Source organism: Loxodonta africana, chromosome 25 (genome assembly GCF_030014295.1).
Source record: "Loxodonta africana isolate mLoxAfr1 chromosome 25, mLoxAfr1.hap2, whole genome shotgun sequence".
Taxonomy (NCBI): domain Eukaryota; kingdom Metazoa; phylum Chordata; class Mammalia; order Proboscidea; family Elephantidae; genus Loxodonta; species Loxodonta africana.
Genome location: NC_087366.1, coordinates 2,711,089 through 2,725,835, shown reverse-complemented (window position 1 = coordinate 2,725,835; position 14,747 = coordinate 2,711,089). Strand labels below are relative to the sequence as shown.

At 35.4% G+C, this 14,747-nt stretch overlaps 1 protein-coding gene across 2 annotated transcripts in view; it reads left to right on the top strand.

The window, feature by feature from the left end:
• CFH (complement factor H) overlaps window positions 1-14,747 on the top strand; it is a 107,041-nt gene that overhangs the window by 53,709 nt on the left and 38,585 nt on the right. The window contains exons 8-10 of one of the 2 annotated variants that reach the window (XM_064276484.1): window positions 6,604-6,798; window positions 7,221-7,397; window positions 8,869-9,438. In XM_064276484.1, the coding sequence (XP_064132554.1) occupies window positions 6,604-6,798; window positions 7,221-7,397; window positions 8,869-8,873 (377 nt within the window). In that variant the 3' untranslated portion in view covers window positions 8,874-9,438. Of the gene's footprint in view, window positions 1-6,603; window positions 6,799-7,220; window positions 7,398-8,868; window positions 9,439-14,747 lie in introns of those variants that run through there. The other variant, XM_003410825.4, reaches the window with a different exon arrangement.

The following is a 14,747-nucleotide window of genomic DNA, read 5'->3' as shown; positions in this document are numbered from 1 at the left end:
TGGAACATTCTCTAGAATAGACCACATATTAGGTCATAAAACAAACCTTTGCAGAATCCAAAACATCGAATATTACAAAGCATCTTCTCAGACCACAAGGCAATGAAGCTAGAAATCAATAACAGAAAAACTAGGGAAAAGAAATCAAATACTTGGAAAATGAACAATACCCTCCTGAAAAAAGACTGGGTTATAGAAGACATCAAGGAGGGAATAAGGAAATTCTTAGAAAGCAACGAAAATGAAAATACTTCCTATCAAAACCTCTGGGACACAGCAAAAGCAGTGCTCAGAGGCCAATTTATATCGATAAATGCACACATACAAAAAGAAGAAAGAGCCAAAATCAGAGGACTGTCCCTACAACTTGAACAAATAGAAAGTGAGCAACAAAAGAACCCATCAGGCACCAGAAGAAAACAAATAATAAAAATTAGAGCTGAACTAAATGAATTAGAGAACAGAAAAACAATTGAAAGAATTAACAAAGCCGAAAGCTGGTTCTTTGAAAAAATTAACAAAATTGATAAACCGTTGGCTAGACTGACTAAAGAAAAACAGGAAAGGAAACAAATAACCTGAATAAGAAAAGAGAAGGACCACATCACAAGAGAGCCAAATGAAATTAAAAGAATCATTTCAGATTACTATGTAAAATTGTACTCTAACAAATTTGAAAACCTAGAAGAAATGGATAAATTCTTGGAACAATACTACCTACCTAAACTAACACATTCAGAAGTAGAACAACTAAATAGACCCATAACAAAAAAAGAGATTGAAACGGTAATCAAAAAACTCCCAACAAAAAAAGTCCTGGCCCAGACGGCTTCACTGCAGAGTTCTACCAAACCTTCAGAGAAGACTTAACACCATTACTACTGAAGGTATTTCAAAGCATAGAAAAAGACGGAATACTACCCAACTCATTCTATGAAGCTACCATCTCCCTGATACCAAAACCAGGTAAAGACATTACAAAAAAAGAAAATTTTACACCTATATCCCTCATGAACATAGATGCAAAAATCCTCAACAAAATTCTAGCCAATAGAATCCAACAACACATCAAAAAAATAATTCACCATGATCAAGTGGGATTTATACCAGGTATGCAAGGCTGGTTTAATATCAGAAAAACCATTAATGTAATCCATCACATAAATAAAACAAAAGATAAAAACCACATGATCTTATCAATTGATGCAGAAAAGGCATTTGACAAAGTTCAACACCCATTTATGATAAAAACTCTTACCAAAATAGGAATTGAAGGAAAATTCCTCAACATAATAAAGGGCATCTATGCAAAGCCAACAGCCAATATCACTCTAAATGGAGAGAACCTGAAAGCATTTCCCTTGAGAACGGGAACCAGTCAAGGATGCCCTTTATCACTGCTCTTATTCAACATCGTACTTGAAGTCCTAGCCAGGGCAATTAGGCTAGACAAAGAAATAAAGGGTATCCAGATTGGCAAGGAGGAAGTAAAGCTATCACTATTTGCAGATGACATGATCGTATACATGGAAAACCCTAAGGAATCCTCCAGAAAACTACTGAAACTAATAGAAGAGTTTGGAAGAGTCTCAGGTTATAAAATAAACATACAAAAATCACTTGGATTCCTCTACATCAACAAAAAGAACACCGAAGAGGAAATAACCAAATCAATACCATTCAGAGTAGCCCCCAAGAAGATACAATACTTAGGAATAAATCTTACCAAGGATGTAAAAGACCTATACAAAGAAAACTATAAAACTCTGCTACAAGAAATTCAAAAGGACATACTTAAGTGGAAAAACATACCCTGCTCATGGATAGGAAGCCTTAACATAGTAAAAATGTCTATTCTACCAAAAGCCATTTATACATATAACGCACTTCCAATCCAAATACCAATGTCATATTTTAAGGGGATAGAGAAACAAATCACTAATTTCATATGGAAGGGAAAGAAGCCCCGGATAAGCAAAGCATTACTGAAAAAGAAGAAGAAAGTGGGAGGCCTCATTCTACCTCATTTCAGAACCTATTATACAGCTACAGTAGTCAAAACAGCTTGGTACAGGTACAACAACAGGCACATAGACCAATGGAACAGAATTGAGAACCCAGATATAAATCCATCCACGTATGAGCAGCTGATATTTGACAAAGGACCAGTGTCAGTCAATTGGGGAAATGATGGTCTTTTTAACAAATGGTGCTGGCATAACTGGATATCCATTTGTAAAAGAATGAAACAGGACCCATACCTCACACCATGCACAAAAACTAACTCCAAGTGGATCAAAGACCTAAACATAAAGACTAATACGATAAAGATCATGGAAGAAAAAATAGGGACAACCCTAGGAGCCCTAATACAGGGCATAAACAGAATACAAAACATTACCAAAAATAATGAAGAGAAACCAGATAACTGGGAGCTCCTAAAAATCAAACACCTATGCTCATCTAAAGACTTCACCAAAAGAGTAAAAAGACCACCTACGGACTGGGAAAGAATATTCAGCTATGACATCTCCGACCAGCGCCTGATCTCTAAAATCTACATGATTATGTCAAAACTCAACCACAAAAAGACAAACAACCCAATTAAGAAGTGGGCAAAGGATATGAACACACATTTCACTAAAGAAGATATTCAGCCAGCCAACAGATACATGAGAAAATGCTCTCGATCATTAGCCATTAGAGAAATGCAAATTAAAACTATGATGAGATTTCATCTCACACCCACTAGACTGGCATTAATCCAAAAAACACAAAATAATAAATGTTGGAGAGGCTGTGGAGAGATTGGAACTCTCATACACTGCTGGTGGGATTGTAAAATGGTACAACCACTTTGGAAACCCATCTGGCATTATCTTAAACAGTTAGAAATAGAACTACCATACAATCCAGAAATCCCACTCCTCGGAATATACCCTAGAGATACAAGAGCCTTCACACAAACAGATATATGCACACCCATGTTTATTGCAGCTTTGTTTACAATAGCAAAAAGCTGGAAGCAACCAAGGTGTCCGTCAACGGATGAATGGGTAAATAAATTGTGGTATATTCACACAATGGAATACTACACATCAATAAAGAACAGTGACGAATCTGTGAAACATTTCATAACATGGAGGAACCTGGAAGACATTATGCTGAGCAGAATTAGTCAGAGGCAAAAGGACAAATATTGTATAAGACCACTATTATAAGATCTTGAGAAATAGAAAAAACGGAGAAGAACACATACTTTTGTGGTTACAAAGAGGGGAGGGAGGGAAAGGGCTTTTTATTGATCAATCAGTAGATAAGAACTGCTTTGGGTGAAGGGAAAGACAACACTCAATACAAGGAAGGTCAGCCTAATTGGACTGGACTAAAAGCAAAGAGGTTTCCGGGATAAAATGAAAGCTTCAAAGGTCAGCGGAGCAGGGGCTGGGGTCTGGGGAACTTGGTTTGCGTGGACTTCTAAGTCAATGGGCAAAATAATTCTATTATGAAAACATTCTGCATCCCACTTTGAATTGTGGCTCCTGGGGTCCTAAATGCCAACAAGCGGCCATCTAAGATACATCAATTGGTCTCAACCCACCTGGAGCAAAGGCAAAAGAAGAACACCAAGGTCACACGACAACTAAGAACCCAAGAGATAGAAAGGGCCACATGAACCAGAGACCTACATTATCCTGAGACCTGAAGAACTAGTTGGTGCCCGGCCACAATCGATGTCTGCCCTGTCAGGGAACACAACAGACAACTCCGGAGGGAGCAGGAGACCAATGGGATACAGACCCCAAATTCTCATAAAAACACCATACCTAATGGTATGACTGTGACTAGAGGAATCCCAGAGACAATGCTCCCCAGAACGTCTGATGACACAGGACAGGAACCATCCCCGAAGACAACTCATCAGGCATGAAAAGGACTGGTCAGTGGCGGGGAGAGAGATGCTGATGAAGAGTGAGCTAATTAAATCAGGTGGACACTGGAGAGTGTGTAGGCAACTCTTGACTGGAGGGGGGATGGGAAGATAGAGAGAGAGGGAAGATGGCAAAATTGGCACGAAACGAGAGACTGAAAGGGCTGACTCAATAGGCGGAGAGCAAGTGGGAGAAGGGAGTAAGATGTATGTAAACCTACATGTGACAGACTGATTGGAATGGTAAATGTTCACTTGAAGCTTAATAAAAATTAATTTAAAAAAAAAAAAGGAGAATGTATAGACTAGGAAAAAATTTTTGGCTATGGCATATCTAACAAAGGTCTAATCACCAAAATCTACAGGAAAATCGAACATCCCCACTAGAAAAAGACAAATAATCCAATTAAAAATGGGGAAAGGAAATGAACAGAAACTTCACCAAAGAAGACATTCAGGCAGCTACCAGACACATGAGGAAATGCTGGTGATCACTAGCCATTAGAGAAATGCAAATTAAAACCACAATGAGATACCACCTCACCCTGGCATTACTGGCACAGATAAATAAAAACAGAAAATAACAAATGTTGGACAGGCTTCGGGGACATGGGAACTCATGCACTGCTGGTGAGAATGCAAATTGGTACAACCATTTTGGAAAATGACATGGTGCTTTCTTAGAAAGCTAGAAATAGTAATACCATAAAGAAATATGATTCAGCAATTCTACTCCTGAGAATATATCCTAGAGAAAATAAGAGCTATGTCACGAATAGATGTACGCACATCCATGGTCACTGTAGCATTATTCACAATAGCAAAAAGGTGGAAACAACCTAGATGCTCATCAACAGATGAATGGATAAACAAGCTGTGGTACACACACACAATGGGGTATTATGCAACGATAAAGAACAATGATGAATCAGTGAAGCATCTCACAACATGGATGAATCTGGAGGACCTTATGCTGAGTGAAATAAGTCAATCACAAAAGGACAAATATTATATGAAACCACTAATATAAAAACTCATGAAAAGGTTTATAAGCAAAACGAAACAATTTTTGATGGTTACAAGAGAGGGCAGGATTGGGATTGGGGATGGAAAAACACTAAATAGACAATGGATAAGTGGTAACTTTGGTGAAGGGTAAGTCAGTGCACAATACTGGAGAAGCCAGCACAACTCGTAGAAGGCAAGGGCATGGAACCTCCATAGACATATGCAAACTCCCTGAGGGACCAAATTGCTGGACTGAGGGCTGTGAGGACCAGGGTCTCAGGGAACATCTAGCTCAATTGACATAACACAGCATATAAAGAAAATGTTCTCTATTCTACTTTGGTGAGTATCATCTGGGGTCTTAAAAGCTTGTGAGTGGCCCTTTAAGATACTCCATTGGTCTCACCCCGTCGTGTGCAAGGGATAATGAAGAAAACTAAAGACATGAAGGAAAGATAAGTTGAAAGGACTAATACACCACAACTACCACAGCCTCCACCAGGCTGAGTCCAGTACAACTGGATGTTCAGCTACCACCACCGACTGCTCTGACAGTGACCACAATAGGGGGACCTGGACAGAGCTGAAGAAAAATGTAGAACAAGATTCTAACTCACAAAAAAGTACCAGACTTACTGGCCTGACAGAGACTGGAGAAACCCCAAGAATATGGCCCCTGGACATCCTTTTAGCCCAGTAATGAAATCACTCCTGAGGTTCACCCTTCAACCAAAGATTAGATTGTCCCATAAAACAAAACAAGTCTAAAGGGGCACACCAGCCCAGGGGAAAGGACTAGAAGGCAGGAGGGACCAGGAAAGCTGGTAATAGGGAACCCAAGGTCTAGAAGTGAGAGTGTTGACATGTGGCATTGATAGGCAACGTTACAAAACAATATGTATACTAACTGTTTAATGAGAAACTAGTTTCTTCTATAAACCTTCATCTAAAGTATAAAAAAAAAATGCCAAAATTTCTGAAAGATATGAGGTTTAAACTTTTAATAAATAGAATAGCACTTAATCATATAATTCAAAATCACTCTAAATATAAGAATAACTCAATAAAATGCAATTGAATTGTACCCTATTTAAAAATAATTATTTTATAGACATTAAAGAAGCACCACATTCTTGAATTAAAATTAGAACTAAACAATCAAATCTTTACCATAGTATTAACTATTTGGATATTAAGAAATATCCCTTGTCTAATTTTTCTTATTCCCTCTGAGTAGATTTAGGAAGAGAAGGTAGGGCTCTGATTTCTGCTGGGAACAGAAAAAGAAAGGAAAGAGTAAACAAGGTGAGGGATAAATTAGCAAGAAAGAAGAGTCCTTCAACCAGGATGCTCAACCAAGGCTAGTGAGATGTGTACTCAAGGGGCCTGCGTGAAATGGGTCTGCAGTTTTCTTCTTGCAGAGTCTGTGTATAAATTTATACATCCTATAATGCAATTTCATCCTCATTAGTAAAGACCTCCTCCAGTAGTACTTCAGTGATCTGACTTTTTTAACTTGTCTTGTTCTAGAATTCCTAATGTAATGAATGAGTGTAATTATGGTAATAAGGGAACATACTTTACCAATGAAAAATTTAAATCTAATTTGATAGTTTATTAAGGTAAAAGATGACTTATACTGTTTTGTATTTTTTTATTCCAAGTGAAGCCTTGTGATTTTCCAGAAATAAAAAATGGATATCTACATCATCAAGATTATTATAGACCATACTTTCCAGTAGAGCTAGGAAAATATTACTACTACTACTGTAATAGTGGTTTTGTGACTCCTGAAGAACGCTCTGGGGGTTACATAACATGCAGAAGAGAAGGATGGTCACCAAGTGTCCCATGCCTCAGTAAGTAAACCTTTAAGAATTATATATTTATGAATCTTTCGGTGAGTAGAGAGAAAGCACTGAAGTGATTGCTTCTTGTATGATAAAAAACGGTGCATTAGGAAGAATGGTGCTAGTGAAAAGACCAAAATAGATTTATTCCTGAAAAACAAATGAGAAATAAAGATAGGAACTTTCTAAAATATCTCTAAGCTACATTTGTACATATTTTAATTATAAAAATTTCAGACAAATAGCATGGACTATTGATTTTTCTTTTTCAGCAACCATTTGGTAATAGCTTGACTCTTTGTCCCTTAGTTTATACATCATTTTTTAGATTATTACACATTCTAATTTAAACATTGCAAAGATAATTTTTGGTTCAGTTCAGTATTTGGACCAAACTCATATTTTTCATTTGTTATTTTTATGGTCCTTAGAAAGATGCCATTTGTATGATGTGGAGAATGGATATTCTCGTTATTCAGGAAGATATCGTTTAGAGGGTCGTTCTGTAGATGTTCAGTGCAATCGTGGCTACAGTCTTCCAAATGGACATAGCACCATTACGTGTACAGAGCGTGGCTGGTCCCCTCCTCCCAAATGCATCCGTGTCAGTAAGTAAGATCTCAGAAAATTTTATAAGATTGGTATATATTAACCATAGCAAAATGCAAGTACCAACTTCTCATTTTGCCAATGGTAACTATTTAATTTTTTATCCAAGCTTGTAAGAGTGTATATACAAGTCTCTTGATAAATATTGAGCAAAATAAATGAGCGTGTTCATTGATATTACTCAGGAATACAGTAAAATAATTTTGAATATATTACTTGTTGGTAAAAATAAGTCACATTTAATATTACATTGAAGTCACTAAATTGGTTTACTCGAAAGGATTTCAAAATTCAAGCCAAAATATCATTCATGTATTCAAGCAGTAATTCAGCAAATATTTCTGCTATATGTCTGTGTGTATAGCTAGGAATGGATTTTTTTGGACATTGTGTATGTTCCACTAAGGTGATTCCTAACAGTTTTCCATAGTGGTTGTACCAATATACATTTATAACAACAGTTCCTTGTTGCTCTACATCTTTGTTAATGATTGAGGTTACATTTCAATATTTATTAATTAAGTGGTTGTAAAATGCTATAGCATTACTCTTAATATGCATTTCTTTTATTAATTGAGTTGAGCATATACTCAAGTTTATTGGCAATTACTTTATGAATTGCGTTGATGTTTTTCTTAATTTATCATTTTAGGGAATTTTGGTATTGATTTGTTGGAACTGTCTATTCAGAATATTAATTTTCTTTCACTTATAAGAATTGTAAGAACTGCAAACAATTTCTTCTCTTCTTTTACTACATTCAATGTTATTCTTTCTTTCAGGATTAATGCTTCTTGTGTCTTAAGAAACACTTCTCTACATCAAAGACATAAATTATGCTATATTTTGTTTTTAAAAGTTTTAATATTTCACCTCTCCTGTTTATATATTCAATCCATTTTGGGTTTTAAAGTTTCAATATTTCACATTTCCTGTTTATATATTAAATCCACTTTGGGTTGATTTTTATATATGGCAATAACCAAATCTCTTAAAAAATACAAAAAACTCAACATTTCCTCAGTAATCTGTAATTTATTATAAATTACATGTTGGCTATTAATCTGAGTTCTCTGGTCTCTGACACAAGTACATTTTTAGCCAGTCTTCCAGTGTTACTATATTGCTTTAATTACAGTAAATTTAAATAAGGCTGGACACCTGTGGAAAACCTTTTACCCTAATATTTTTTCTTCATTATTTTCTTATTTTTCTTGTGGCTTTGCTCTGATATACACATTTTAATTCAGCTTAGTAAATTCTTTCTAAAACTTTATGTAGATTATATGGAATTATCTTAGAACTCCAGATCAATTTATGGAAAGCAGGTATCTTTATGATATTGAGCCTTCCTATTGATGAATGCTATATATTTAAATTTTTATTTAAGTGTGTTAGTTATCTATTGCTGCTATAACAGAAATACTGCAAGTGGATGGCTTTAACAAGCAGAAATTTATTCTCTCACAGTTTAGGAGGCTACAAGTCTGAATTTAGGGCACCAACTCCCGAGGAAGGCTTTCTTTCTCTGTCGGCTCTACGGAAAGTCATCAATCCTTCCCTGTTCTAGGAGCTTCTCAGCCCAAGGATCCTGGTCCAAAGGACTTGCTCCACGCCTGGTTCTTCTTTCTTGGTGGTACTGGATCCCTGTCCTCTCCTTGTTTCTCTCTTTAATATCTCAGAAGAGATTGACTCAAGATAAAGCCTAATTCTGTAGATTATATCCTACCTCATTAACATAATGGACAAGTCATTCTCAGATGGAATCGTAGCCACAGACATAGAGGCTAGGATTTACAATACACAGGATAATTACATCGGATCACAGAATGGAGGACAACCACAAAATTATTGCCTAGCCAACTTGACGGACATTTTCGGGGTCACAATTCAATCCATGACATGTCTGTTAGTTCTTTTCTATTATGCATTTTTGCTTATGAAAATTTCATAACTATTATGAATTATGTTTCTTATATATATATAAATGTATATATAACATGATTATTATTTCCTTAAGCTTCAGAAATGTTCTTTTAATCTTTGGTGATTTGATTAATATTATTAATCTTGCTTAAAATTTGGAATTAACTTTCATTTGATGACCTTTGAATTTCTTCACTGCTACTTTTGTTTGTTCTAATTTCTTATTTTTTTCTTATATTTCTGCCTGAAATTTATATTATTTTGCTTGATACTCTTTGAAACTTAAATATTTTCTCATTTTTTTTTTACACTGCATTTTCTATTCAGAGAGATTGCGTTGGTTTTTGTCTTCCAGTAACTTAATCACATTAAAAATTTTAAGCAATTACTTTTGAATTTCCAAGAGCTCATTTTTAAAATCAACTTTATTGAGGTATAAATTCCACAAAATAAAATTCACACGTATTTACTGTGTAAGCAATGAGTTTTGAAAAATACGTACACTCTTATGACCACAAATCCTCTCAATTAAGAGACAGTTTTAATCTCAGAAGAGAGTAACCTTGTGCCCTTTTCCACTTAATCTTCCCCCACACCGTTGCTCCAAAAGGTTGCCATGATACGGGATTCCAATGGGCTTTATCTTAAGTAATGTTCATCTTCCCTCCATTGGTAAAATCTTAGTCAATTGTAACAATTTCTGGCTCTAATAAACTGTACTACTGGGTTAATCTGGGTTTTGTTTATGTCAGGGCCTTGGAAGTTAGACAGCACCTAGGCAAATTACGTTTTCATTTATAAAACTCCATAGATGAGGGGAACCATAAGCCTTTCATAATTTCATTTCTTGTGATTCTGTTGCCAAAATCAAGACCATTGTTTTTGAACTCTCTCCACTTTGATCTGTTGCATGAATACTCTTGCCCATCTATGTTTTCTATCATGCTGTTGTCCTGTCTGTTCAGTTAATTTTACCCGTTCTTCTAAATTTGTGTTTTGTGTCCAAGTTGCCTACCATTGTTTTCCTAACTCTGAAAATAATATCCCTTCTAAGCACCTAATATAGATCAGTAACTAATTTTCCTCAGTATGTAGGTCTTCATTAAAGTCAAATTTGACTTGTCCTTGAACTCTTTGCCTGTGCCAATTTTGCCCAGGATTCTTTTGGTACATTTTAGACAATGTTCAATTATCTACCAAATATAGTATACCATTAACTTCTTATTGACTGAATACAATTTAAGAATATGTTTTGGATCCAAAAAAGTACACTTACCCGGAATAATGTCATATGCGTGGTAAAAAGAAAACCAAATCCGTTGCTGTGAATTCCGACTCATAGAGACCGTATAGGAAGAGTAGCATCGCCCCATAGAGTTTCTAAGGAATGCCTGGTGAATTCAAACTGCCGGCCTTTTGGTTAGCTCTTAACCAGTATGTCACCAGGGTTTACATACGGGTGGTAAAAAAAAAAAAATTACCCTGAAATACATTAGTTTGTGTATGCCAAAGATCTTCCCATAGGTGCCCATGGTGGATATTGAGGCTATCAATGGTTGATATGTAAGCCCACCATGACACCCTATACTGACATTGGATTTAGTTTTACTAGTTTTCTTGACCTTGATTATTTTCCTCTATCCACGAAAAATGGTACAGAACAAAAGTCAGGTAGTAACTAAATTTTTGTAAGAAGTCATAATAAATATGTTTGGCTTTGTGCTTGTCTTAGGCTGAGTTATCTAGAAAAGCAAAACCAGTAAAGAGTATAAATATATATAAAGAGAGAGGAAACAGCTCAGATGATAGTACAGTCTGGAATGTCCCAAGTCTGTGGGTCAGGATAGAGGCTTCTCCTGATTCATGTAGTCTCGGGGGCTGGCAAACCCAAGATTGGCAGAGCAGAGAGCAGGGCTCTTGCTTATAGGCTGCAAAGATCGATGAATCCCAAGTTTGGCAGGTCATATATTTGATATAGGCCACACACCCAAGGAAACTGTGTTTCAACTGATTGGCTACTCACAGCAGATCCCATCTTGGGGGTGATCACATATCAAATTTCAACAGGGAAGTGAGCACATTATACGACTGCCAAAACACTGAGAATCATGGCCCTGCCAAGTTGACACACAATCTTAACCATCACAGTGGGTTATATGGTTTCTACTGTGGCTACTTCACTGTGTTCTTGTAGCGTGAGAGTAGCCAGAGACAATATGAAAATGAATGAATGTGGCTGTGTTTCACAGAAACATTATAAAATGGATTTGATCCACGGGCAGTGATTTGCCAATCACAATTCAGAAGACTTGGGGTACATGATCGTATGAAAAATCAGGCATGCCAAAAATATTTTATGTCTGTGGTATCCAACACATAGTCATCCAAGTTATTGTTAACACAGTGGTCTGAGGCTCTGTTGTTGAACAAATGCTTCTGGGTGCATTCAGGAGTCCACAGCTCCCACAAGTTACTCCCAGTAGGAAGTCTCATACAATTCTCTCATACAAATAAGGTCTTATTAGAATCATTAAAATGTACCACATAGATGACTTCAGACTGAATGCTCTTATAATGTCCCAGAACCCAATCTGTACTGTCAGCTTCAGACAATGGATAATTTCTGCAAGCAACTAGTTTCATCTACATGGGCATAAGTAATTCTACCTACGAGATTATTATCTTCTTTTTCTCTCAGCATGCAACAAGGCAAGAAAAACTACCAAGGCAATTTTAGCTTTTCATTTTTGCAATATGTATGTTGGTTGCCTTTAGGCTACTACCTGAAAGGTTTGTGGTTTGAATCACCCAAAGGTGCTTTGGAAGAAGGGCTTGGCAATCTATTTCCAAAAGATGGAAAATCCTGTGGAGCACAGTTGTACTCTGAAACACATGCAGTATACATGATTTGGGATTGAATCAATATCAACTTTTTTTCTTTGTTTTTCATGATGTCTATCTAATTATGAAACCTTAGCTTGATCTTCAGACTGAGATAGCAACAGTATATCATTAGCATAATGAATAACAGTGCTTTCCAACTGAATCAAATCTTAATATTTTAAAATATGTTGAGGCAATAAGCCGAAGAGTTCAAATATACTTGTGGAAGAATAAGAGCATGCATAATAGTTTGTCCTACATGAATAGAAATTAACTTTGGTTTTCTTCAGAATAGTTACTGAAAAGCAAACATTAGCCAAATTGGTGACAGAGTACAAAATTTCTCTTAGCTTGTTGTGCAGCTTAAACGTTAATGGCATTTTGACAGATGCTTCTGGAAGCACTAGTTTTCTCAGTCTTCTGGAGTCTACAGTTAGTTTCCAGGATCCATCATTATTTCTCACTAGCCATACTGGGCTATTAAACAATGAAATTGTAATTATTAATGAACTTGCATATAATATCCTTAAAGTTGAAACTTTTAATTACATGTAGTAAATTGTTTTTATAATTTGGTTCTATAAGATTTGACAAATACATGAGTCATCTGGATAAATAAATATTCTGTATAAATAACAGTCTTATCACTACAAAAAACTTCCTTCATAGTACCCCTTTGTATTCACACCATTCTCCACCCTTAATGGATGAGAGTTCCAGTTACTCCCCAGCCTTGCTAACACTTGATATGGTGAAGTTTTTGTTTTACTTTGTTTTTGTTTTTTGTTGTTTTTTGGCCATTGTAATCTCTCATTCCCTAATGACTACTGCTGTTGAGCATTTTTTCCATGCTTGCCATCCATGTATCTTCTTTGATGAAACCTGTCAAATATTTTTTCTACTTTTTTACTATTTTTTAAATTGTTTATTGAAGTTTTGAAAGTTTGTAATATATTCTGGATAGTAGTGCTTTGTCAGATATGTGTTTTGCATATACTACCCTCCCCCTGATCTGTACCTTACATTTTCATTCTTTTTGTGGGGTCATTCATAGAGAAAATATGTTTAATTTTGATTCCAAATTTTCAGTTTTTTCTTTCATGAGTTATATTTATGGTGTCATATCCAAAAAGTGTCTAAGCTAAGACTATGTTCTCTTGTAGAAGTTTTATAGTTTTATGTTTTGAATTTAGTTATGTGATCAATTTTGAGTTAGTTTTTTGTATATGTGAGGAATATGATAATGTTCATTATTTTTCATTTTGATGCCTGATCATTATAGTACCGTTTGTTTAAAAGACTATTCTTTTTCCATTGAATTGGTTTTGCTCATTTATCAGGTATCAACTGACCATATATGTGGACCCATTTCTGGACTCCTTACTCTGTTCCATTATTCTATGTGTTTACCGTTTCACCAATATCACATACTGTTTTAATTACTGTGGTTTTTAGTAAGTCTTAAGAAATTTAGGTAGTATAAGTACTCTAACCTTGTTCTTCTGAAAAATTGTTTTGGGTATTCTAGTTCCTTCTACTTTCTATGTGAATTTTAGAATCAGCTTATTAATATTGTCTAAATATTTTGCCAAGATTTTGATTTGGATTACGATAAATTTAAAAATCAATTTGGGGCCAAATTGACATTATAACAATATTGAGTCTTTCAATCTATTAAGATGGTATATTTTTTATTTATTTGGATCTTCTTAAAATTTCTTACTTCAGTATTTGTTGCGTATACTTTATTATATTTATTGTTAGTATTTTATATTTTTGTTGCTGTTGTAAATGCTACCTATTTACAAATTTAGTTTTCCATTTACTTATTGCTAGAATACAAAAATATGATTGATTGTTGTCTATTGACCTTATATTTAGCTAGTATACAAAAATATGATTGATTGTGGTATATTGACCTTATATTTAGAATTCTTGTTAAACTGGCATATTAATTCTTAGAGTTTTTTTTTTTTGTAGATTCTTTAGAGTTTTCTCTGTAGAAAATCATACCAACTTTGACAAAGAAAGTTTTATTTCTTTCCATTCTCTCACTCTATGTATGATTTCTTTTTCTTGCCTTGTTGCACAGACTAGGTATTCCAGCACAAAGTTGAATTAGAGTGGGGAGATTGGGTACCCTTGTTCTGTTTCTGATCTTTGGAGGAAAGCATTCAGTCTTTCACTATTAATATATTGTAGCTTTAGGATTTTTGTAGATGCCTGCCTTAGACTGGGTTCTCTAGAGAAGCAAAACCAGTGAAGTGTATATAAATATGTATATATATTTATTAAAAAATATGTATATTTATATATATGTATTCATATATGTATATATATACAAATCCAAGATTGGCAGGTAAGACAGTATGCTGCAGGCTCACAGACTGCAGAGGCCTACAAATCTCAAGATTGGCAGGCAGCATGGCTGGCTGCTGGCCCAAGTCCCAAGAACCAGAAGTCAGATGATGATGTGCCTCATGCAGGATCCAGAACAAGCAAATGCCAGTGAGATTTTCCAGAATGTCCATACATAATGG